The following is a 24,694-nucleotide window of genomic DNA, read 5'->3' as shown; positions in this document are numbered from 1 at the left end:
GTCCTAGTAATGTAATGTATTGGAACCTCAATAAAGCTGCACTGTAATTCAAGCACAGGACAATATGTAGGGCAAGGATAATGTATCTAAAGATGGCTTTAGGAAGAGCACAACTTGACTGAGATGATTAGTTCAGACTGAAAATTATAGCAAGTTGCAAGGATCCTAAAAAAACCCTGCACAATAAAACATCCTAAAAGAGTGATGTGAATTTAAAATCCTAAAGAAAATGATAATTTTCAAGTAAGGCAGATCATATATTTAAGGTTTATCTAATTTATAGTAAATATTTTTATGATTTTATTTTGTTCAAAATATATTTTCTGAAGTAAAGGTACTGTTTCTCTTATTCACATAATTACTAATCCAACCCACTGAAATGTGAATTGTTTCCTCCTACAGAAAATTTCTAGGTTTGCAACAAGAACATCCAAACACCAATACAGACCAAAAAAATTCCAGAAACCTTCAAAAATATGAAAATGTCCTCTTTTTTGAATGTTAGCTTGTGATATGTTATAATCCCCACTTCCTTTCCTTCTTAGTTCAACAGCCATAAACCGTGCATTTGTCTATCTCATCTAATATTCCCAAAAGTACTTTGTTTCTCTTCATTAAATTTCCTTCTGAAAATTTGAGACAATTTCTCCAGTTTCCCAGAGCTACTTCTAATTCTGATGCCATTTCGCCCTGCCAAAGTGCTTGGATGTCCCTCTCCCATCAGCTCTCAGGCCTTTCATAAAGTCTGCAATGTAACAACCATATGAGGTAATCACAGCAGGTAGTCATGGTAATCAAGGTGTGGTTAAAATGGCAGCTCATGTGGAAGCTATATGGTGCGGTTCCCAAGTGTGGCACTGAGTACCACTGTTTTGAAAGTCAACAGAAATCCCAGGACAGGATGCCCAAGAGCTCTTTACTGGCCATTGTGTATTCTCTCAGACTCTTGGCCCTGGAGACCCAGGTCTCTGATAGGCTCATACTGGGACAGGCCATTGCTGTCTCAATAGCTGTATCATGAAGGAAATGTCACGTTCTGGCCACAGACTCCTCCTTGGAGAGGGGATCAGCAGAGCCAAAGGCATGAAGTGCAGCTCACCTAAATAAGGCAAGTATCTGTTCTTGGCCTTCCAAAGCCCACCTGGAGTTGTGGCTAACTTATTGCCACAGGCCAGGGCAGAAGTAGAGAAAAGACTTCACTCCTGTCAGCAAGAGGAAGGAGAGGATTTTAAGGCACTACAACCAGAGGGCACTTCTATGCCTGCAGCCTCGGCTGCACAGAGACTCCCAGGCTGGACCATCCCCTTTGGGACAGTGACAGCATCTTTGGGGGTGAGTGTTGCCCAGCCCCTGCCTCACCTGGGGTCCACACATGCTGCCATGGTGCATCAGCATTAATCGCATGGGGAGTCTTTGAGCATGTCTTCATTAATGCTTAGTGTCAAACAGGAAAATGCTATTGAAGCAAATCTCCCTGTTGTCCTGCACATTGGTTTGCATGACAGGCGTGCTCTAGGGGCACATCTAACATGCTCCCACCTCAGACAGGCATTCAGCTTTTGGGACTCCTACTCTTTCCCCTGAAACCCATTTAGTCTAGGTGCCAGGTCCTCAGCACTTGCTGTTCTGCGCCACTGACCTTCTCCTATCGGGCCGCTTTACTCGTTAAGGAAGAGACAGCCTGTGTTTCAAGTGTGTGTTAGTGACTGATCCTGCCTCTCACAGCAGCCCTGTCTCCCAGGCAGCTGGTCCTGCTGACACGTCCCAGAGGGAAAAGGGAAGCTGATGTGTGATTGCTCTTGCCCCAGCCCCAGGCTTCTCCTGCGAGAGGAAACCTCAGGTCAGGAGAGGGAGATGAGGGGCAGGATTTATTCTTCCCACTGTAGCCCTGTTCTGCTTTTGTGTTTGAACAGTGAAGGTCTAGCTGGGCTTTGCTTGGGTCCACAGTGCCACTTTCACATCCATTTCATGGGGAAGAATACTGTGATTACTCGTCTGTTTTGAAGTAGCTTAAAGGTAGAGTATGGCAATGACTTGTCTACACTTTAGGCTGCAAAGGGCTTTCTCTGTTGCCTTTGCTGGCCTAAGAGTCTAGGAGGTCCTCATCTGTGAAGGCTGGATCTCATGGTCATCCTAGGATGAGTGAGGGTGATCCAGAGCCCTGGGCCTCTCCTGGTGCCTGCACTGTGAAGGTCCAGCCAGATCACAACTGTCAAAAGAGGTGCTGCAGTCACTCTCCTCAGGCTGCACACTGACCTGTGGCTGCTTCTGTCAGCTCAGGGTCTTTTCTTTCAGCATTGATGACCCTAACATTTCCAAGCCTTCTTTGGCCCATTCCACCTGTCTTTGTTCTGTCCCAGTGGTGAATACATGAGACTGGCTGTCCCGCCTGGTTGGATTTTAACCTTTCTGGTGCGGTTCTTTCATAATACGTGGGCCAGGAAGTTTCAGCAGCTCTAAAAGCACCCATTTTTAAGTGTGTCCCAGTTGCGGGTCTGTAGCGGACCAGCCACCCAGAGGAGGGTCCACCTTGCTGGCTCCATGCTGCCACCCCCTGGCAATGGGTGCCTTGAGCAGTGGGCCTGGTCAGCTGCTGCCTCCCGAGCTCCCTGTGACTGACAGGAGCCTGCTGGAGCCCTGTGACCGGTACCCCCTGCTCCCAACCCCTGGTAATAATGCCATCATCCTTCTGCCAAGGCTTCCTAAAAGAACCTGTCTGTCGCTCCGGTGTCAGTTGACAGACCCGAGCTGAGAATGAAACTGATGGGGCCTGTGTCCTGTGAACAACAGTCCAAGTGGCGAGGCGAAAGGCACAGCCACCATCGCAACTGACATCTCTGGGCCTTGGTTTCCTCTGCCTGATTGCCTGTGGTGACTGTACCAGGCAGTGACTCCAGCTTTACTGAGCTCTCCAAAGGGCTAGTAGAGTCAGGCTGCAGGAACAGCCGGTCTCCATAACCATCACGTGATGGCCACCGGCCTAGCCAGGTCTTCTCCTGCAGCCCTGATACTCCAGTGGCCCTTGAGGGATCTCTGGTGTACAGCCCTACTACCTTCCCTCAGTGAGTGCTGTGAAAGCACAGCCTGAGCAAAGGGACATGACCTTCTGCAATGCTGCTGAACCTTGGAGCAAGCCCTGCCTCTGTCTTCATCCTCACCCAGACAGGGACACAGGGGGAGGCAGTGGTAAAAAAAAAAAAGCTGAGCTACAGCCCAACCCGACTTTTTCATTTGCTGCTTTACAAGAGAAGTGATGCTCCCACCTACCCCACACTGAGCCCCAGCTGACCTCTGGAAGTACCTGGGCAGCTGCTCTGTTCTCCCGTGGGACAGCATGTCCCAGGAGGGCATGGCGAGCACCCAGGCACTGGGCTGGCACAGCATCATTGCACGGACTTCAGAGGGGCCACTCTTGATTTATACTCTTACCAGGGACGGCACACTTGGGCCTGCTTCTTATTTTTAACATTTAACCTAAGAAAGGAGCTGTGCCAGAGCAAGTCTCTCTGGGGTAAGAATAGCATCTGCCATCTTAGGACACAACACAGTTGTCCAGCTCCTACATGGCAGCACATTGCGCCGAGATATAGAAAGCAACCTACCCGCCGAGGAATGTCTTCGAGTGCTATTAGTGGAAGCATATCATCTGTGCAAACAGGCATGACCCCATGCCGGAGTCTTGCAAGAGCAGGGTTATTTTGAGCTTTTGACAGTGAGGATGAAGGGAGACAAATGACGGCCTGATCCTCCTGGCATGGGCAACCTCCAAAGCTCTCTGAGGCCTTGTCTCCTCCTCTGGGAATGACACTTGTGAAGGCTGATGGGCAATTTGGTGGAACCTCAGAGCCCAGGAGGCGGGGGCCAGGAGGGAGCTATGAATTTGCTAGGGACACAAGGCCAGGCCTCAGTCCCATCAGCACTGTCCAGCTGTGCTTGTGGCAAGTCCTGCCTGAGGGTGTGCACCTGTCCCTGAGCTTAGGGCACGCATCTGCCTGCTTTATTTTCAACCATATGAAAGCTAGAGAGATACGAGAGGGTGTGTAACCGCGTGCAAGTGAAACACACAGGAAGCTAGAGGAAGAAATGGTTGACTTTGCAAAACAGAGTCTACAGAAGGCTACGGTAGGTCAGAACAAACACAGTTATACCCGTGACGCGAGAGCTGCTTCTTCAGTGACTTGCCTGTCCTTTCCCACTGAAGCCCTTTGTGACAGTTCTTTTGTACAAGTCATCGAAGAAACTATCTCCAGGTACCACACTTACCAGTGTGGCCAGGAGCCATCAGCCTGCTCACTCCTCTTCACGCCTGCTTTCTCCTCTCTTCCCTCTGTCTGGCTTTGCTGGCTGCATTCCTTCATTCCAATGACACATCCTCAAGCTTCCGCGCTGGAGGTAATGTGAGGCAGAGGATGGTGCAGGGTCTGTAGAGCAGGATTTTGGAGAGTCTCAGAAGTTTATGCTTGCACAAGCCATTACAGCTAACAGGGGTACTCATGGGTGTTGTGTGTCATCTAGACTCTACCCAGCCCCACCTGAAGCTTTGGAGACACCTGCAGGTATGGCTAGAGATTCTCAAGCCACCCAAGAGGAGCTGTCAGCTCATAGGTGGGTTTGGGCAGGCAAGGCTCACCACAAGAGACCCTGGCTGTGGTGGCAGACCAATGGACGCTGTCAGGCAAGGACAAAGAATGCAGGGGATGAGGAGGGATGAACAAGGTTGGGAGTCTGCTAGGGAGCCATGGGGAAAAGTTGTGCAGTGTCATGAGAAAGACGGACTAGTCTAGCATCTCTGCAAGCTGTTGGGTGGCTTTCTTAAGGGCCTTGTGATTGAAAACCGAGGTCTGCTCCTGAAGAACCATCTCCCATTGCTCTCTTCAGACAGCACTGACAGAAGTTCTGCTCACCAATGCTCGCTAGTGACGCTGGAAGCAGGCTGCACTTCCTTCTGAGAGCTGGTGAGGCTGCACTTGGGAGCCAGGTAAGGTGAGAGCCCTTTGGATATTGCTGTCATAGGCGTACAACCATGGAGCTGCCAGTCGCAACTTCCCAGCTGTGTGAGCATCTATTTGGAGACAAAGCCTCCGGCATTGACTTCTACAAGCTTAGACCAAGCAGACAGTGTCAATCCTTACCACTTCCCATCACCCCCAAGGAGCTCCATTGGCAAGCTCTCCCTTGAAAACATTGTAAGCAAATCAAGGTGGAAAGCATTCAGGGGCTACCTGCCGCAGGCTTGGGCACAATCATTTTCTGCACAACCTGCGTCCCTTCAGCCCACAACACCAGCTCCACTCCCATCCTTGTGGCCCTGCTAGGCTCAATGCTCCATGGAGCACCCACCTCTGCTCTTGAATACTGGCACTTGTACAGTAGACAGAGGGGGAAAGCTGTGGACTGTCACAAGCTTTCAACACCAATACATACCCTGGCCTCTGCTCTTGAGTCTGCTTCTTGTTTCCTTTCAGTGCCAGCTGCACTTCACTCCTCAGTTGCTGATAATGCGTTTCTTATTCACTCCACCTTGGTCTGCATCAAGGGACCCTGTGTTTGATTCACTGTACACACCGTCTCTGAGGTTTCTGAGAAAATCCTCCGAGGCTGTGTGGTCTCCCTGAAAATAGGGGACGAAAGTTACTTGGAAGCCGAGAGCTGTCAGTTCTATGAAAACATCAGCTTAGGCAGACATCTGTGGGCTTGCCTTTAACATACCTTGGCACTGTCCATCTGTCTTTCACCCAAACTAGAGGCAAGGCTTAATGCATCAGAATGATCTAGCTGAGACGGCTGATAGAGCACATGAGACTTTGCAGTTGTACACGCCCACAGTGCCTCTGCTGCTCAGATCAGGGTCTGAATGAAGGAAAAAGTGTTTGACAATTTCCCCCTTCCCTTCTTCCCTCAAGCCCTTCCCTTCTTCCCAAAGATATATTGTCTGTTTAGCCTGTAGGTAGGCCAAAAGCAAGGTACAGGTATGTGAGAAAGGAATGGAGGGGTACACCCATCAGTTGTCTTCTTTTCTCTTGCCTGAGGCAACGCCACGTGTAGCCTGTTGTGTGAGAGGTGACAAGGCTGACCTTTGAGGCGATGTGTTGAGGAGGTCTGTTGGTGCCACGCAACCTGTGGGAAATGGGCCCTAAGGGGCAATCCTTCCAGCACATGGCCCCAGGCAGGGCCCAGCATTTTGTCCACTGCAAAGAAACTAGGAGCAGGTGGTGGCAGCAGCTGAGGGAATCTAGGGTAAGAGAGATGGCACAACTTAGGGGCACTATCGATGTGTCGTAACGGTGCTCTGTGTGCTGAAAATCATCTCTGCCAAGGCACGGTTGGTCCTTCATGGTGCAGTGTCCTGTGACTTCTGATAACTTACTCAGAGACTGATGTTTAGGGTTTGTGACTGCCAGGATCAAAAACAAAAGCAGGGAAAGGAAAAAGGAAAGGGATCACCCTCTCTTGCCTCTCACATGGGAAGTAAGCTGTGCTGAAAGGACAATGGGACAAGAATTAAGAGTATGTGAGGGCAGGAGCAGGGCAAGGAGCTGCTGGAGATGGAAGAGACTCAGTAGTCTCCACAGGAATGGCCAGCCTCTAAGTTTGTGGGTCCTCAATACAGAGTTTGCATTAGCTTCTCCCTTCCCCCAGCCAGGAGATGTAAGAAAACTTGTTCTGCAATGCAATATCCCACACTTGATCAGGAAAAAAAACCAAAGAAGGCACTATTCATAGTGTGTATGCAGAGGAATCTACGGTCTTTATTCTCTAGACATTGAGGTGGGTACAAAGACTCATTGCAGAAGAAAGCGACCAAAAGGTTCACATTTTGTGCAGCCCTCAGGTCTCTTTGCTGCTTCATGACATCCTCACTCTTCCTCCCCTATCTTCTTGCTGTGAAACTCCCGACTCTTCACTCGGAGCTTGTTGACCTGCGACTCTGCAATGTCAGCCCGCTCCTCAGCTTCCTCCAGCTCGTGCTGGATCTTGCGGAATTTGGAGAGGTTGACATTGGACAGCTCCTCCTGTGCGGGGAGAAGGAGTCGGTGGTGAGGAGCCCAGGGTAGGGGTTTCACTCCTGTGCCTTGGCCTTGTGGGGCTGTAGCTGTTCCCCAGGGGAAAGCACTGACCTCCTATCTCACACCTACCACTGCTTACGTGTGAGCCTCACACGGAACTCATCATCCTCCTATGTTTTTTATCCCATCCAAACCAAATAAAACAGCTTTTGAATTGTTATCTCAGTTCTGCCCTCTGTAATGTGCAAAGGGGGATGGCAGCACAGCGGTTTCTGGTTTTAGCTGTCAAGAAAAAGCTCTTTGGGCTGCAGTTTGTTATTCTTTACACTCAAAGGTTAGGGCTAAGAAAGAGCAGCCGCACCAAGAAAGAACATGTTTACTCTGCAAAAGTGAGTTTATATGCCATCCTCAGGGAGGAAGCACCTGCCCCCTCCTGCCACTCCCTGCTAGGTGAGTATAGCTTCTCCTTCTTTCTCCATGACTGCTATGACAGCACTGTCAGGTAACTGCCCATCTCCTTCTTCTTCCGTAGCCATACAACACTCCCCACAATCCACCCTCCTCTTCCAGCCACCCTCTGCAGTCACATATATCATCACTTTGTCTTATGAAATACATTGCTTTACAGAAGAAATTGAAACTTATTTCCAGTTCAGCAGTTGAGCTAAGCATCTCTGTCTCCTGTTCTGGCTCAGTGTCGTAGGTCTGCACTCTCTGATATAAGTTGAAGAACTTAGAGGAGATGAGTCAGTTATAACCCATCCATGTCCCTCTCACAAATCATTCACTCATAGAATAGCAAAACCTGCCTATACTGGACTATTCAGGAAGGAACCTGACTCAAAGATTTATCAGCTGAGAGGCTGGTTGTGAGCATGTCTGTACTCCTGTATAAAAAAGAGATTGTAGGACACCCCTTAGTTTATCCCTGATAGGAGAATGGCCAAAAGAAAGCAATGTCAACCATACTCTCAGGATCATGTTCCTAGAGTCGTTAAATTTCTCATGGGTAACTGCTCCTTACAAGCTTTACAAGGAGAATTTTCTTGTAGGCCCACACTAAACCATTCCCAAATGACTGACCTTTCTTTCCCTGCACTTGAAGTCCATCATCCTTCACCAGTTTCTATGCTTTCCAAAAGCCTCATATTCACTTTCCATATGACTTGTGTTCCTCCCCAGAAAGTGATATTTGTTACCACTAGAAGAAAAACTTACAGCCTCCTCAGCTTGTCTCTTGTAGGATTTCACCTTCATTTGCAGCTTGTCCACCAGATCCTGCAGCCTGAGAATATTCTTACGGTCTTCCTCAGACTAAAGCAGTTGGTAAGCAGGAAAGAGAGTAAATGATTTCCCCACCATGTGAGTTAGCAATTCCCCTTGGCAAAAATTTTTAGTTCCTGCGAGAGCGTGTGTCAGCCCAAGGAGGCCTCCTGCCCTACCTGGTAGGTCAGCTCCTTCACCCTCCTCTCGTACTTGCGCATACCCTTCACGGCTTCAGCGCTGCGCTTCTGCTCAGCATCAACCTCCCCTTCCAGCTCCCGCACCTGCAATGAGCACCCCATCCTTGGAGCTTCCCTGGTGGCTACTTACGTGACGTGCTCACTCATGCACAAATAAAAGTCCCACGCACTCTGGCCTCCAGCTTCTGGATTTGCTTCTTGCCTCCCTTTAGGGCCAACTGCTCAGCTTCATCCAGACGGTGCTGCAGGTCCTTCACCGTCTGGTCCAGGTTCTTCTTCATCCTCTCCAGGTGGGCGCTGGTGTCCTGCTCCTTCTTCAGCTCTTCTGCCATCATGGCCGCCTGATGAGAGCAAAAGGTCAAAGCCATTTTCAGGCTGGAGACATCCTGGGGACTATACATCCACCATCAGCAGTGAAAGGAGCCCCCGACTCACATCTGTGATGGCCTTCTTGGCCTTCTCTTCAGCATTGCGGGCTTCCTGGATCGTGTCCTCCATTTCACCCTGAATTTGGGCAATGTCTGTTTCCAGCTTCTTCTTAGTGTTGATCAAGCTGGTGTTCTGCACAAAGAGAGATTGCAAGACTTGCATCCTGAGGCCTGCAATACCAAACCTACAGCCTGAGCCAAGTCTTTACTCTTCAGGCTTGCAATTCAAGATCTGGAATTCTTTTTAAAAAGATTGTTTACAAAATGTCAGTGGTAGGCTCAGGTGATGGGTGCTGAGCATGCCTGTCCTTGTGGACAGCAGTAGCGAGGCCATTCTAGTGCTCCTTATCCTCTGGTATGTAGCAGACCTCTGTGTTTATTAACTGTCAGCACAACTTCTTTTGCAACACGCTCTTACCTGGGTATGGAGAAGCTGCACACGTTCAGTGGCATCCAGAAGCTCCTGCTCAGCCACTTTCCTCGACCGCTCCGTCTGCTCCAGGGCTGCCCGTAGCTCCTCAATTTCAGCCTGCAACAGGTTTGCTCTGCGCTCCACCATGGCCACCTGCTCCTTCAGGTCCTCCTGTGTCCTGAGAGCATCGTCCAGGTGTATCTGGGTATCCTGTAAAAGAGGCAAGAGAATTTGCAAGGTGGCAGTGTGTGCTTGGGTGCCAAAAATGTCAGCAAAGGCTCTTCTCTTTCTGTAGCTTTGCTGAACAGACCTTGAGCACTGCCTGTGTGTTTCTCAGGTTCTTTTGTGCCTCTGCAGCCACGCGGTTGGCATGGCTCAGCTGGATCTCCATTTCATTCAGGTCCCCCTCCATCTTCTTCTTGAGACGCAGGGCTTCATTCCTGCTCCTGATCTCAGCATCCAGGCTGCTCTGTAAGGACTCCACAATTCTGAGGTGGTTTCTCTTCATCTGGTCGATCTCCTCATCTTTCTCTGCTATCTTCCTGTCAATCTCAGACTTCACCTGGTTGAGTTCAAGCTGGAGGCGCAGGATCTTCCCCTCTTCATGTTCCAGGGAGGCCTGGACATGTGGACGCAAGCATTTGTAATGTCAATAAAACTACTGCTTGCTTTCTAGGTAATTATAGAATATTTCAAGCATCTCAGCTGCCTGCACTCCCCAGCCAGAACAGAGCAGGACCAAGCAGTTTTTAGTCATATTTCCCCATTGCTCCTATTTTTAGTGCAAATACCAGTGATTATGGGCATGTACCTCAGCTTCTTCCAAGGCAGCCTGGATTTCAGATTTCTCCTGCTCAATCTGCTTCTTGACTTTCTCCAGCTCATGAATCGCCTTTCCTCCCTCGGCAATCTGCTCCGTGAGGTCGGAAATCTCCTCTGTGGGAACAAAGACCAACAGCATGGTCAGGCACAGAGCAGAATGCAAAGGGCCCTGCCACACCAAGGTGACAGGCAGCTTTGCCAACCTGCAGGCACAGACCCATACGGAAAGGTGGTAGTGGTGGATAGTGAGAAAGCCCAGCCAGGAGCAGAGGGCCAGGGACTTACGCTGCAAGTTCTTGTTCTCACGCTTCAGGGTCTCCAGGTGGTCCAAGGACTCCTCATAGGCATTCTTCATCTTAAACAGCTCTGTGCTGAGAGACCGAGACTCCTTCTGGGAGGCTTCCAGCTCAGCCTGCGTTTCCTCGTACTTCTGCTTCCATTCTGCCAGGATCTGAAGAGAAACAGGACCTCAGTGTGGATGTGGCAATCAGGAGGGGATGCTCTGCCCAGAGTACCCCAGGCCCAGAGCCCAAAAGACCTTGTCAAAGTTCTTCTGCTTCTTATCCAGAGCTGCGCAGGCAGCATTCGCTCGCTCCACGTCAATCATCAGGTCCTCCACTTCATTCTGCAGCCTCTGCTTTGTCTTTTCCAGGGAAGCACATTTGGCATTTACAGCTTCAACATGTTCCTCTGCATCCTGCAGGCGCTGTGCCAGCTTCTTCCTGGGAGGAGATAAAGAGAGCTCACAGCTAACACAGGGAAACCAGCGTGCTTTTTACAAGAGCATGCTTAATCATTTTGCAGTCTGCAGTCACACAGAGTGTGGGGCTTCATTTATGCTGTTTTTAACCTTTACCTTTACTAAACCACTAAACCTTCTATAACATTCCCACTTTGTTACCCTTCCCAAAAGCAAATCCATGACTTATTCCTCAGAATATCTTCGTGTGTCTCTTTCAATGTCGCCTTTGAATTTTCATTCTCCCTTGGCTTCTTCACATCCTGTCCCCACATACTTGGCCTCCTCCAGCTCCTCTGTGCGCTGAATAGCATCCGTCTCGTATTTGGTTCTCCACTGGGCCACTTCAGTGTTGGCCTTGGACAGGGCACGCTGCAGCTCCCCCTTGGCTTCCTGCTCCTCTTCATACTGTTCCCGGAGCAAGTCACAGTCGTGGCGAGCAGACTGCAAGGCGTGGGCCAGAGCGCTCTTGGCCTGGGAAGACAAGCAGATTGGGACAATGAAATGCCTGTGACACAATAGAATGTTAACTTAGGGAAAGCTGTTGAAAATTCTTTGAATTTGGCATTTAAAGTCAGCCCAAGGGAAAAGGTACATTAATTCCATGTTCTGAGAAGCTTCTTATCGCTTCATTCATCAGAATGTAGAATGTTACCTCAGGAGAGATGGTGGGTAAATTCTAAATGACAACTATAAAACTGGGAATTCTTGAATCGTTTTAAATATGTTCTAAAGTTTCAGCTTCCATTATGGAAAAGTGGAATAAGAAACACAGTTTTTTAGCTATATCTCAACTTTTTTTTATAAGCCATCATTAATCCAAATAAAGACCTGAAGTTGTCTTTCCCTGTCTCAGTATCCAGATTGGAGACGATGCCCTCCTCATATTTTCTTCCCACACTAGAGAGGGAGGTGGCAAAATTGTCCGTGTAGTTTGAGAGCTTCCAAATTAAAGTGACATAGCTAACATTCTGATTTTATGTGAGACTAGGAAATATCCTGAAAGAAAATGGAATCTGAATCCAAAGTCAAACCCCTTACAAGGAAGAACCTTTACCTTTATTTCTTCCTCTAAATGTCTCTTCAGTTCCTCGATCTGTTGAGTAAATGCCTGTTTGCCTCTGGATAGCTGAGATATCAAAGCATCTTTTTCTTCCACCTGGCGTGAATATTCACCTGAGAAATTTTACTAGACTGTAATTCAAATTTAAGTAGACTGTAATTTAAAAAGCAATACTAAACCAATGTGTCTTTAAAGCACTGTGTACCAGCTTACAGAGTATGGACCAATTTGAGTAAAACATCACACTTTTTCTTGTCCTTGTCAGTTAAAGGTTCTCCCATTTACAGAGGGGTGTGGGGGTGTGTTACCTGCTTCTGTCTGCAGACGAGCTCTTTGAGTATTGAGGTCATTGATCATGCGCTGATGTTCCTCTTCTTTTGTCTTAATCTCACTTAACTGGTCTTCCAGAGTGCGACACATCTTCTCCAAGTTTGCCTATATGTCAAATACATGTAAGGCAAGAGGACTATCACTAAAGTTTATCTAGTTTTTCATGATGAAAAACAACACAACTGTGTGTGATGGCAAAATGTAATCAAAAAGTTCAAAATCATGTGGCAGGTCATGTATCATAGGGCAGTAACCTGACAGAAACTCTGTACCTTGGCTTTGGAGACAGACTCCATGTTACTGGCCAAGTCGTCAATCTCCATCTTCAGCTCACTCTTCTCCTTCTCCAGCTTCTGCTTCACTCGTTGCAGGTTGTCGATCTGCTCCCCAAGCTCAGCTGTGCTGTCCGCGTGCTTCTTCCGCAGGGCGGCAGCCGTGGCTTCGTGCTGCAGCGTGGCCTCCTCGAGGTCACGGCGCATCTTCTGAAATTCTGCCTCACGCTTCTTGTTCATCTCAATCTGAGCTGCGGTAGCCCCTCCTGCTTCTTCCAGGCGCTCGCTGATCTCCTCTAGCTCCCTCGAGAGGTCAGCCCGATGCTTCTCTGCTTTTGCCCGAGAGGCACGTTCAGCCTCAATTTCCTCCTCCAGTTCCTCAATACGAGCCTGGGGAACATTAGGGGACCCTTCACACCCATGCCCTCCTCCTACCTGACCTGAGACTGGGTGAGAGAGGGGAAGGAACAAAGGCTTGCCTGCAGCTCCTTGATCTTCTTCTGTAATTGCATGCCCAGAAGTTGCTCATCCTCAATTTTGCTCTGGATCTGGCTGATTTCAAAGTCTTTCCTTTGGGCAAAGCAAACCATGTTAGAGCTCAAAGAAAAAAGACAGGTGCACCAGCCCAGCACTCAGGTGCCCCACAGCCCCACTTACTTCTTCAGCTTCTCATCCAGCTGCTGCTTATCATTTTCCAAATCCATTATGCTGTCGTGGGCCAGCTTCAGGTCTCCTTCGAGTTTCCTCTTAGCTCTCTCAAGGTCCATGCGCAGTTTCTTCTCTTGCTCCAGGGACCCTTCCAGCTAAAACAAACAAGACCATCAGTGCTCCGTCAGCCAGGTTTAACTCCATACCTGTCCTGTTCTCGAGGTACGCCTGTGTGCTTACATCGTCCACTTGCTGCTCCAGCTTGGTCTTAGCTTTGGTCAGCGTATTGACTTTGTCCTCTTCTGCCTGCAGGTCATCCAGTGTCTGCTGATGGGCCTCTTGGAGGGCTTTCTTCTCTTTTGTCAGCTTGGCAATGGTCTCATCCAGGGCTGCCATCTCCTCTGTGAGGTTTTTCACCTTTGAAAAGAAGGGAGCACGTGCAGATAAAAAATGATGTTTAAAACTTTATACTGTATAACAAAACAGAGGTCTTTTCTGTGAGAGCGACATCTTCTGCCTCATACTTTGTTTTCGGTGGCATGTTTTTCCTTCTCAACCTTGGCCAGTGTTAACTCAAGATCATCAATATCTTTCTTCAGCTCTGAACATTCATCCTCCAGTTTCCTCTTCTTGGCTGTCAGCTCAGCATTAATTTCTTCCTCATCCTCAGCCCTTTCAGTCACCTCTTTAACTTTGGCTTCCAGCTGGATTTTGGTTTTGATGAGCTGGTCACATCTTTCCTCAGCATCAGCCAAGCTATCTGCTTCCTGGTGGGAAGACACAGATTTTCTTTGTTGTTTTCTGAACTTTTCTATGTAAGCATGTGTTAAAATGTGGCCTGAATTTGACCTCTCCTCAAGCAACTTTAATCTTGCTTTATTTTTTTTTTCCCCTGGGATGCATTATACAGCTTCTCGGTTGGAAACAATATTGATTCCTAAACTTTTTTCTCTCTCTTAAGTATGTCTCACTGATATGGTAGGTGTGTGAATTTCTCACTTACCTATAGGAGAAAGGGCTTGGAGACATATCTGTTCACAAACACTGTATTCACTATCTTTCCTTTTGTAACTGAATCTTTCTGAACCCATTATTATTTCAAGTAAAGGCTCTCATAGTCTCAACAATAATTTAATAGAAAAAGAGATTACTTTCTCTCTGAATGTATTAAGACTGCTGCTTGTGCAAGTGGGGGTCTTACCCTTGTAAATGAGCTACCTGTGTGTTATCCTTCCATATTGTGTCTGGAATGGCATGTGCTGGTTTCAGTTGATCACCACATCATCTTACTCTTTGGTAGGCTTTTGGTATAATGAATTTGTTTTGTTTCAAATGGATTTGAAAGGCACATATCTGAGAAGAAATTCCATTGGGATATTTATTTTTCTCCGTGTATTAGGTAAAACAGGTAACACAGGGTTCCCATTTTCTATGGGAATGTTCAAATAACTGGGTAGTTAAGTACAGTGTTCCATTTTTAGTTGGTAATTTAAGTAATTTAATGAGTAGATTAAAATGACTTTGTAAGGTGGCATTTGAATATCAAATACTTTTGTATATATTTTTAAGCAATATTTTCTTTTGCGAGTGCTGTGTGTCTACAAGATTCATAGGATTGTGGTGGTAAAATTATTAATATTTAAGATTGAGAGGTCTGGCTATGAAGTTATCTTTACTAAAAGAATATTCCTTTCAACTAAAAGCTAACAGTCCATGACGGTTTCCCACTCCCCACTTCTGAGCTAAGATAGTACCAGGTGTGCCACTCCTATAAGCTCCACCAAGAGCCAGTCTCTCCATATTGTCATGTTATTTATTGTTTGATTCCTTAGAACTGTTGCAGTTAACAAGCTACTTAAGTAGAACATCCCTCCCAAGGATAGATACCTGGCTTTGTTAACATTGAAATGATTGGTTTTCCTCACCACTTCCTCTTTTTTTGATACAGTATATAGGCTTCTGTCTGACCTGTTCTAAATTGTGCACCCAGACTGAGGGTCCCAACACAAGTACATTATGGAAAGACGGCTTATAGTGGGAAGTAATGTTGTTTTAATAAAGATAACTTCTTATCCAGATCTCTCAATCTTAAATATTAATAATTTTACCACCACAGCGTGTTGTTTATAGTGGAACTACCATAGAAAATCCAGATTAGAGATGCAAAAAACTACAATGTTCAGAAAAACCAAAAACTTCTGCTTCGTTATAGATTTCATTTATGACCTTGATTCATACCAGTTAAGTCTAAAGCATACAGAGCTCTTTTGTGTAATTAACAACTGAGGGAAGAAGAAACCCCCCCTGGATGGTGTTACTTATTTTCAGAAACAGGAGTTCTGTGTCTGTATATCCTTAGAGTAAGGAGAAATTTGAAGATGTATTTCCCAATTACTGAGTGAATGATTAACCACTACTTACTAAGCAAAGGGTGGATAGCTATTCCTGCACCTCTATTCACAAGTACCACTTTCAACTCTGGCTTGCATTTACGCTCCAAAATTAATTCATTATTCTACATCCTGGTAAGATGGAGATACCGCCTGCAGGACTCACCTGCTCAGAGGGAGTTGGGGGTCCGGGCAAAACTCTGCTCTGAGTATTTCATGTTGGCTAGCTATATCTGCCTCCTTCCTCTAAAGACAAGAGCACTGACTCCCACTTGGAGCTCCCTGCTTCTTTGCACTGGCTGTCAGAGGGCTCACTATGCTACCGCCAGACACTTGTTTCCTCAATTTCACATACATATGATGGATAATTCACCAAATATCTGACTTTTGGTCTTCTATAGTCTGACCTTCTGCTTCATAAACAACAGTCTGAATGTATAGACTCCTTTTCTGAGTGATAAATTAATGGTGATAAACTCACTGCCTGGACTTGGAGCTGCAGATCGTTTTTCTCCTGCACCAGTTTCACCATTTTCTCCTCCAGCTCCTTCCTCTTTGCCTCAGACTTTGCAAGCTCTTCCTTGGTTTTCTCAAACTCTTCCTTCATGTTGGCCATCTCCTTCTCAGATTCTGCACTCTTCAGCAAGGGCTTGATCTTGAAGAACAGCTTCATCCAGGGCCAGTGCTTGACATTCATGAATGCACGAATATTGTACTGGATGCAAAAGATGGACTCCCTGAAGCATAATTAAAATGACCATTGAATATTTTCAGTATGACAAGTGCCAACACTTTCCCCCAAGTACACTGACTTTGACTGAGGATGAGGAATGCCTACCTCCTCTCCACCATTCTCCGGTACTCCACTCTCATCAGGAAGCCCCTGCACCTGGCCTGTGTGCGGGTGATGAGCTGTGCCAGCTTCTCATCCCTCATCTCCTCCAGGAGTCCCAGCAGCCCAGCTTTGAAGAACACCTTGCGAAAGGGAATGTTGCAGCACATCACTGTCACGTAGAGCAAAGCACAGGCATGCAGTGAGTGAGTCAAGGAGGGTTTGTACCTTGGTGTGGCCAAATTTGTACTGGGTGTGGTCCACATCGATTGACCCAAGAAGCTTCTCAGAAGCCTTCTTGCTATCAATGAACTGTCCCTCTGGGATAGCACTGGCATTAAGCACCTTGTATCTGTGAAAAAAGAGGAAGATAAGGCTATTTTTCCACAAGCAACACACACAAGCTAATGAACCCCACCAGTTCGTTTATAGCTGGTTTTGACAATAGAGCGCAGCCTGAATGAACCTATATGAATGAACCCACATTGCTTTTAATGATGCTAAGTGCAGTGCTTTTACCTCTGTTTGAAGTCAGCATAGAGGACTCTGCTGGGGAAACCTTTCCTGCAGATTCTGATGCCTTCCAGCACGCCGTTACACCGCAGCTGGTGAAGTACCAGTTCATGCTCCATGGCACCTAGCAATTCAGAGCATAAATGAATACCACAGTCTCCAGCGCAGATGGGCATGGCTGTATCAGAGGAAGTTCTCTTTATGCTTGAGCATCTTACCAGGTGTTTTTGTTTCATTTGGGATGATGCAACGGACAAAATGGGGGTGAGTGCTCCGTAGATTGGTCATCAGCTTATTTAAGTTCTCCTAGAGGGACCAGTTAGTAAAGTGAGTTTCTCCTGTGTCCAGTGTTGGATGCATCAAGCCCATGGTAATGACTTTACAACATCTCAAAATTAGCTGGGTTTCAGAACACTTTGGTAAACCCACAGAAACTATTTATAAGGAGACTCAGTTCCCCAACATATCACCTCACAGAAATGCAGAAATGCTAAAATTATAGTTCTAGTCTGACACAAAGACATAAAAATATAAAACCTGAATAGATCCTCACCAAACAACAAAAAAAAGAAATTAAAAACTGATTAGATTTTCATGATCTTTGAAGACAGAATGCTTATTTTTGAACACAACATATTAGCAATATTGAAATTGATCCAGGAAAACCTGATGTGGAATTTCCAAAGAATTTTACCACCATTACAGCAATGTAAAATAGCCCTTTCAATTTTAATATTAGCTGGCCCCCTTTCTTCATATTACAAAGAGATAACAAATGCAGTACTGTACCCTGAAAAGAGCTGACACAGTCTGGAAAGAAGAACCCTTCTTCTTCCCACCCTTTTTGCCACCACCCTCTGCAAATGGAAGAAAAGAAAAAAAGTATTAAAATATGGATATTGCATATTGGAGACTACAGAAATCAAAACAACTTTAAATGTTTAGTGTTTACTGCTTTAATTCTGTGTCAACATTGTCCCACACACAAAATACAATTTTCACAGAGCTGACCTGCTTCTGCTCCACCATAGGTGGCAAAGAGTAAGGCCAGTGTCTTCACAGATGATTTCTGGTACAACCCAATGACAGTTTCATTCAGGGGGTCTTTGTTCTTCTCAAGCCAGCCAGAGATGTTGTAGTCCACCGTGCCAGCATAGTGTATCAGGGAGAAGTGGGCCTCAGCCTTGCCTTTGGCAGGCTTGGGCTTCTGGAAGTTGCCGGACTTGCCCAGATGCTGGTCATAGAGCTTGTTCTTGAAAGAGGTGTCAGTTGCCTTGGGGAACATGCACTCCTCTTCCAGGATGGAGAAGATGCCCATGGGCTGGGAGACATTACAGTAGACAAGAGGGAGAAACAGATTAGAAAGAAGATATCCCTTGGTTGGAAAGTTGCTGGAGTCAAAAGAGAAAGCTGTTCCCATGCAACTCATGACAATATGTCAAAGGAAGTTAACTAAGGCTCAACTTTTTTCAATGTTGCTGTTTCATTTGAACTTATGTAAATGCCTTTGCTGATGAAAAAATTACAAATATAACATTGCAAAATACTGTCCTCTATAAAACTTCTTTACTGATAGTTACTTACAGAACATGAAAGTCTTTTATATAACTTCATTTTGTAATCTGGAAATGATTACTCTCATAAAAAATCTTGATATCTGAGTATGATCTCCAAAAACACTTCCACCCTGTTGCCACTTTCAGAGGGTTATATTTGAAAAAGTCAAAATATTCTCACATGCTTCTTAAGTATGTCGCTTGGCAAGTATGGAAGATCCAACATATAATAGACTTGAAGCGGAAAAATACCTTCTCAATCAGCTCAATGCAGGCAGCCAGGTCCATCCCAAAGTCAATGAATGTCCATTCAATTCCTTCCTTCTTGTACTCCTCCTGCTCCAGCACGAACATGTGGTGGTTGAAGAACTGTTGCAGTTTCTCATTGGTGAAGTTGATGCACAGCTGCTCAAAGCTATTGAACTGCCAAATGTAAAAAAACATGCAACATTTTCAAGGTTCAGCAATAATAGCAAAGTGTTTTCTTGTGCAATCCTACTTCAACATAGGTGATACTTTAAATACAAGGCCTCTTCCTGTGTAGTTTTCCTATGCAATCTCTCTAGGATAGTGTTTGCATTTAGAAAAGAAAGAAGGTTTCAAATTCAGTGTAATTAGGAGATTAGTTTTCTATTTTTTTTTTTTTTTTTCAGGATTTAAAGTGGTGATTCCAAAAGCCCTGTACGTAAGTATAGGAAGATACTAACTTCTATTTTAAAAGTGTCTCAAAATTCCCTTTAGTCTCAATTGTCCTTCTATAAAAGTGTTAGGAAAACTGTGTTCCTTACATCAAAGATCTCAAAGCCAGCAATGTCCAGGACACCAATGAAGTACTGTCTGGGTTGCTTGGTATCCAGCTGTTGGTTGATGCGAATAACCATCCACAAGAACATCTTCTCATAGACAGCTTTTGCCAAGGCACCAACTGCGTTGTTCACCTAAAGTAGAGAAGAAAGGTTTGGAGGTTACTAGACATAGCAGAGGAGAATCAACAGGAACCATTAAAGCATGTTCCAGGTTATCACATTTTTCCTACCTGCTGAACAGTTTGACCCTTGGTCACATATTCATTCCCCACCTTGACTCGGGGGTAGCACAGTGCCTTGAGCAGGTCAGCTGAGTTAAGGCCCATCAGGTAGGCAGCCTTGTCAGCCACTAAACACCAGAAAAGAGAGAAAAATAAATACTGGACAATTCCTAAAATTTGGTCCTTGAGGGACTATCTCAAAAGTAACAGCAGTATTCACTGTTACAGAGCTGCACAAAAATATCTGAATCTAAGCTACGAAGATAATTTCTCTGTTGTCTTCAGTATTCAGAGTCTACAACATTTTCGGGGCTTCAGTTTCTACAAATGTTCTTCAGGAAAACTCATTGCTTTCATCCGTTTTCAGGCATGACTATGGGAATTCACACTTTCTTTCTAGTCATGTAGCAAAAGGATTCATCACTCAGAGATCTACAGGCATGGGTGTACTTCCTGCCGTGATAGAGACTAATCAAATAATACACATCTCGCATCGTAGTTTTCCCATAGGTGCGGGTGAATAGGAGCACAGTCTCGCATTCTGTCAGAGCTGAAACACTTCACTACTCCACAATACAGCAGAGATTTCAAGGTGTATTCCAACTAAAGTATGACTAATAACGTTACAGGAATTGACACCCATGCCTCCTGGCTTCCTGGCAGTGTACACCAGATCTCTTATTTATTAAGTAGTCACAGAATAAAGTTACAGGTATCACTAGATGAGATACATGTCTCAACTATCATCTAGCCATTGAACAAATATTTTTTTAGTTTACACTTTTGCATATTTAAAGTGTGAAATCTGCCGAAGTCCTTCTTTTGGTGCCAAAGACAATCTCTTTTGGAAAGTTTGCTGAATCTGCTGACCTTCTGTGCCATCAGGCTCTGCCTGCTCCTCTCTTTGTTTCTGCTTGAACTTTAAGTTCCCGTAGTGCATGACAGCCCCTGTCAGCTTGTAGATAGCAGTCTTCTCATCAGCAGTGAAGCCCAGGATGTCAATGGCACTCTGGCAACAGAAACAGTAAAGGAAATGTGTATGTACCGGGGCTCCTATCTACCGGATGACCTGTTTGGTAAGTTACTTACATCTGTAGCCATCAGTTCCTCCTTGTCATCAATGCTTGGAACACTGATTTCACCTTGACTCACAAAGTGGAAATCATAAGGGTTGGTGGTAATGAGGAGCATGTCTGAAAGCAATAAAAGGGGAAAACCAAGCCTACTTTAGCTTTCCAGATGACACAATGAGCTATTGCTCAGTGATCTTCCTTCAAAAAAGTTAGTGATCTTCCTACCAATTAGCTCTGGCTTCTTGTTGGAGGTGATCTGATAGAATATATGGTAGCTTCTTTCTGCCTTGAGCTGGAAAGTGACTCTGGACTTCTCCAGCAGATCTGGAAAGGACAGTAGGACAAAGTTAGCACAAGAACTGAGGAAAGCTGTATAGAATGTGATCAGGCCAGAAGAGTCTCTTACAAGTTTCAATGTCAGCAGAAGCCAGTTTGCCTGTAGCTCCAAAGTGGATTCTGATGAATTTGCCCTGTTAAGGGGAAAAAGAAGCATTTCAGCCTGGATGCATTTCATTGACTTCTCCTTATGTGAGAATACCACTAGCCCATCACCACTGTTATAATGAGGAGTGATTTTTGTCTAAGCAACAACTTACAAAGCGTGAGGAGTTGTCGTTCCTCACGGTCTTGGCATTTCCAAAGGCCTCCAGCAGTGGATTAGCACTGATTATTTGATCCTCGAGTGTTCCCTGCAAGATGACAATTATTCAGGTACAGTGTTTACTTGACTTAGCAATTACATGTTGAGCATTCACTCTGTTCTTCCTGACTCACCTGCATTTTGCCTGACTGCTGCTGCTCCTCCTTCTTCTTGTCCCCACTCGCTGCAATTGTTGCAAAGTACTGGATGACACGCTTTGTGTTCACAGTCTTCCCTGCACCAGATTCTCCGCTGTCAAACCAAAGGTAGAAGCAGAGAGCGTGTGGTCAGGCAGAGGGTCCCCTGGCACCAGGCAGCCCCGTGGGGACCCGAGCAGGGATTGTACATACGTGATCAGGATCGACTGGTTCTCGCGATCTGTGAAAAGACAGAGATAAGAAAGCTTTTCCTAGTGCTCATGAATAACAAAGAACTCAAAAACTAGGAGAAAAATATGAACTGAAACTTCCAGAGGATGCAGGGACAGAAGACAGTGAAAAACCCCAGGAATTCTAGCAGGTACTTTTGATGGTCCCAGGAATACTTCAGGTATTACCTAGTGGCTCAGTAAAGACATCACTTCAGAGTAGTTTTTGTAGTCTTATGCCTTTCAAGATACTGTCTTCTCATCAGGCTACGTATTTCTCTTTTATTACGTAAGTACATGTAATGAAAATATTGAGGTCGGGCTTTGACAGCATGTAAATTCTTCTGAAGCTAAAATTTTCCTGAGTAATCTTATAGAAATTTGGAGGCGTCATGGACAACAGAAATGTCTGACCAACCTCTTTGACTATTTTTCATCTTTTTTTTTAACCCCTATATATACAGAAATCATGTATTCCTGAGATCATATGTAGGCAAGGTTATTTTTTCATTTTTCTACTCTTCATCTGTCTCCCAGTTTGTAACAAAATAACAGGAAAAGAAGATCTAAAATCCTGCACATCTTTGATTTCAATGCACACATAGGGAAGAGAAAATAAGAGGTGGAAAGAAGAAAAGAAAGCAGAAAGAATTTTTTTAAAGAAGTCATTCAATTTAAATGCTAAAAGCTTTATTTTTTCCTTGGCATTGTTTTCTGATATTTACTTTTCACTGTAAGGTGCAATTGATTTACAGTTGCATAGATCAGTGTAGAAGTTACTTAGATCATTAAAGACTGTACGTACTTTAGACCACTTGGTCCATCATAAATGCCATTTGCATAATAATCAACCTGTTCAACATAGAGATACTCTGTTTTACTTGTTAGCACTGATGCTTGCAAATTTGAATTGACTGTATACACATGGTTTATAGGGTATGTGTGATATTTTTGTACTCTGTACTCTCCAGCAGAGAATAGTTTAGTGATTAAGATACATAAATCTATGCATATATGTAAGATCCCATTAGAGTCAGTAAAGTCTACACCAGAAAATAGGTGTATTCTTTCCAGTGAATTTACTCCTTCTAGATTATTTTCATTAGGTCCAGGTCTTTATTAATCCTAATAGGAACACAGACACTCAGTTCACACAGACCATTACAGTTAAGTGCGTTAATCTTCCATTAATTTCACACACACTGTATTTTCAGTGTTGCACCATATTTCTAGAGAATACCCTACATTTCCCTCTAGAGATAGCTCATTGCAGGAGCAGTTCAAAGGAAATCAAGCACTCACCAGTCAGCATGAACTGATAGGCATTGTCAGAGATGGAGAAGATGTGTGGAGGGGCCTCCTGGCGCTTCTTGCCTCGGTAGGCCAACACCACCTCTGGGTTGTACACCGGCAGCCACTTGTAGGGGTTGACAGTGACGCAGAAGAGACCCGAGTAGGTCTGTGAGGAAGAGAGACAGCACGTTGGCTTCCACTTAGCCTGGCAGAGCAGTTCCTCCTAGCAACCCAGAGGAAGACTGCTGCTGCTACTTACGTAGATCATCCAGGCTGCATAACGCTCTTTGAGGTTGTACAGCACAGCGGGTTCGTGGAGGTGGGTCATCATGGCCATGTCCTCGATTTTATCGTACTTGGGAGGGTTCATGGAGAAGACCTGATCTTCCTTCACGGTCAGAGTCTGCCAAGGAAACAAAAGATCCATGTATGTCAGCTAAGAGCTTAGAGTGGGAATCAAATGGTGTCCTTCAGCCTTGTTTTTCACTCACCTCTCCACCTTCAGTCTTGACAGTGACCTTCCCTGATTCCCTGCTCTGGATTGTCCCTTTCACAAAGGATTCTTTAGGATGGGCCACAAAGACAGATGTCTTGGCATCAAAAGGCTTGTTCTGGGCCTCGATTCTCTCCTTTTCTGACTTTCGGAGGTAAGGAGCTGCCTCTCCAAAGACAGCCATCTCAGAGTCTGAAGAGGCCATGTCTGCACTTTACTGAAAGCACATCAGCAGAGGTGTTGAGTGGGGAAAAAAATGTTGTGGATCACTGAGAAGGAGAATATAATCTATAACAGTGAGAAAACTCCTTGTTTTTTAGCTAATAAATTGCTAGCTAGTCTCCCACAAAATCTCTTAGAAGCAACCACTGAAATCCACTTTGATTTGAACTTGAAAGTACCCTAGTCCCAATCAAAAGTGAGACTTAAGTCTTCTAAAACATATAGGCCTTGTAACAGTAAATGGAACATCTTCTGAGTATTGACTGCAGTTTGGTAACTTACCTTGATGAATTCTGACCAGATTTGAGATCTTCATATGAAAGAATCTACAGCCAGAGAAAATCACTCTCTGTTTTGGTCCTTAATTATGGGTGATAAATCTTCAAAAGGGTACTTTCTTGTTAAAAGTATTGCCTTGTATGCTAAAAGTGAAAAATTACTTCACTTTTTAGATCTTTCCCTCTTTTCAACAGTCTAGCCTAAGCAAAAGTCAGCAGAAATATAAGAGGATTTACAAAGAGAACTCATGCAGCTTTACAAAACTCCTGTCTTAGACTGAAGTCTAGGAGTGCATTATTCAGGGTGTTACCTTTAGAGAAAGGCTTGTATCCTGGAAACTGACCAACCCTGTAAAATAGGAATGGCAGTTGTTTCTTATTGCTGCACAGAATTCCAGAGACAAATTATAGATTGAAGATACAGACATGCATTGAAATTATATTGAAAATTTTTGTTCACATGGGCACTCCCTCATGGAAATGGTTGCCAGAGGCAGGAGAAATGGAATGGGATATTGCAAGGACATTGTCCTCTTTCTTCAAGCTCACAGAATGCATGCACTTACCTTGAAGCCTTCCGTGGAGACAGGCCAGACTTGTCCCTGGGAGATTTTATAGTGTCTCGTCTGCAGATGCTGCAGATGGTCCCCCTTTCTTCGGTCAAAACATTTCTGGCAAACCTTCTTTGGCAAAGCATTGTCTGGCAAACTAAGGGCATAATTGTCATTTGATTTGAATGATATAATTAGAACATTTTTATATCTTACTGACTATGTGAATACATCTATAAATAATTTGTCAAGAGTGTTAAGGAGAGAATCTAGAG

At 45.2% G+C, this 24,694-nt stretch overlaps 1 protein-coding gene and 1 long non-coding RNA gene across 8 annotated transcripts in view; one reads left to right on the top strand and one right to left on the bottom strand.

Moving 5' to 3' along the window:
• LOC128150612 (uncharacterized) overlaps positions 1-24,694 on the top strand; it is a 79,360-nt gene that overhangs the window by 2,316 nt on the left and 52,350 nt on the right. For 3 of the 7 annotated variants that reach the window (XR_008238116.1, XR_008238113.1, XR_008238114.1), the window contains exon 3: positions 4,879-4,978. The exons of 1 other annotated variant lie outside the window; for it this stretch is intronic. This is a non-coding gene — a long non-coding RNA (uncharacterized LOC128150612). Of the gene's footprint in view, positions 1-1,097; positions 1,333-3,208; positions 4,123-4,878; positions 4,984-24,694 lie in introns of those variants that run through there. 3 more of the 7 variants (XR_008238117.1, XR_008238119.1, XR_008238115.1) reach the window with 3 other exon arrangements.
• LOC128150600 (myosin heavy chain, skeletal muscle, adult-like) lies at positions 6,730-24,217 on the bottom strand. Its single transcript, XM_052806936.1, has 39 exons — positions 24,180-24,217; positions 23,367-23,637; positions 23,135-23,278; positions 22,885-23,041; positions 21,566-21,593; positions 21,350-21,467; positions 21,172-21,264; positions 20,982-21,045; positions 20,801-20,899; positions 20,592-20,695; positions 20,373-20,511; positions 19,512-19,630; positions 19,264-19,413; positions 18,728-18,898; positions 17,931-18,240; positions 17,709-17,776; positions 17,138-17,225; positions 16,926-17,043; positions 16,635-16,758; positions 16,413-16,549; positions 16,056-16,311; positions 13,709-13,951; positions 13,425-13,601; positions 13,194-13,339; positions 13,016-13,106; positions 12,537-12,926; positions 12,243-12,369; positions 11,929-12,047; positions 11,149-11,345; positions 10,671-10,854; positions 10,418-10,583; positions 10,122-10,246; positions 9,621-9,929; positions 9,317-9,520; positions 8,906-9,031; positions 8,641-8,811; positions 8,450-8,554; positions 8,226-8,321; positions 6,730-7,013 (listed from the first exon to the last, which is right to left on the bottom strand). Exons 2-39 carry the CDS (start codon positions 23,571-23,573, stop codon positions 6,858-6,860), a joined length of 5,826 nt encoding a protein of 1,941 aa, XP_052662896.1. The 5' UTR covers positions 23,574-23,637; positions 24,180-24,217; the 3' UTR covers positions 6,730-6,857.

The sequence above is a fragment of the Harpia harpyja genome, chromosome 14 (genome assembly GCF_026419915.1).
Source record: "Harpia harpyja isolate bHarHar1 chromosome 14, bHarHar1 primary haplotype, whole genome shotgun sequence".
NCBI classification, from domain to species: domain Eukaryota; kingdom Metazoa; phylum Chordata; class Aves; order Accipitriformes; family Accipitridae; genus Harpia; species Harpia harpyja.
This window is presented reverse-complemented; position numbering and strand designations above follow the sequence as displayed.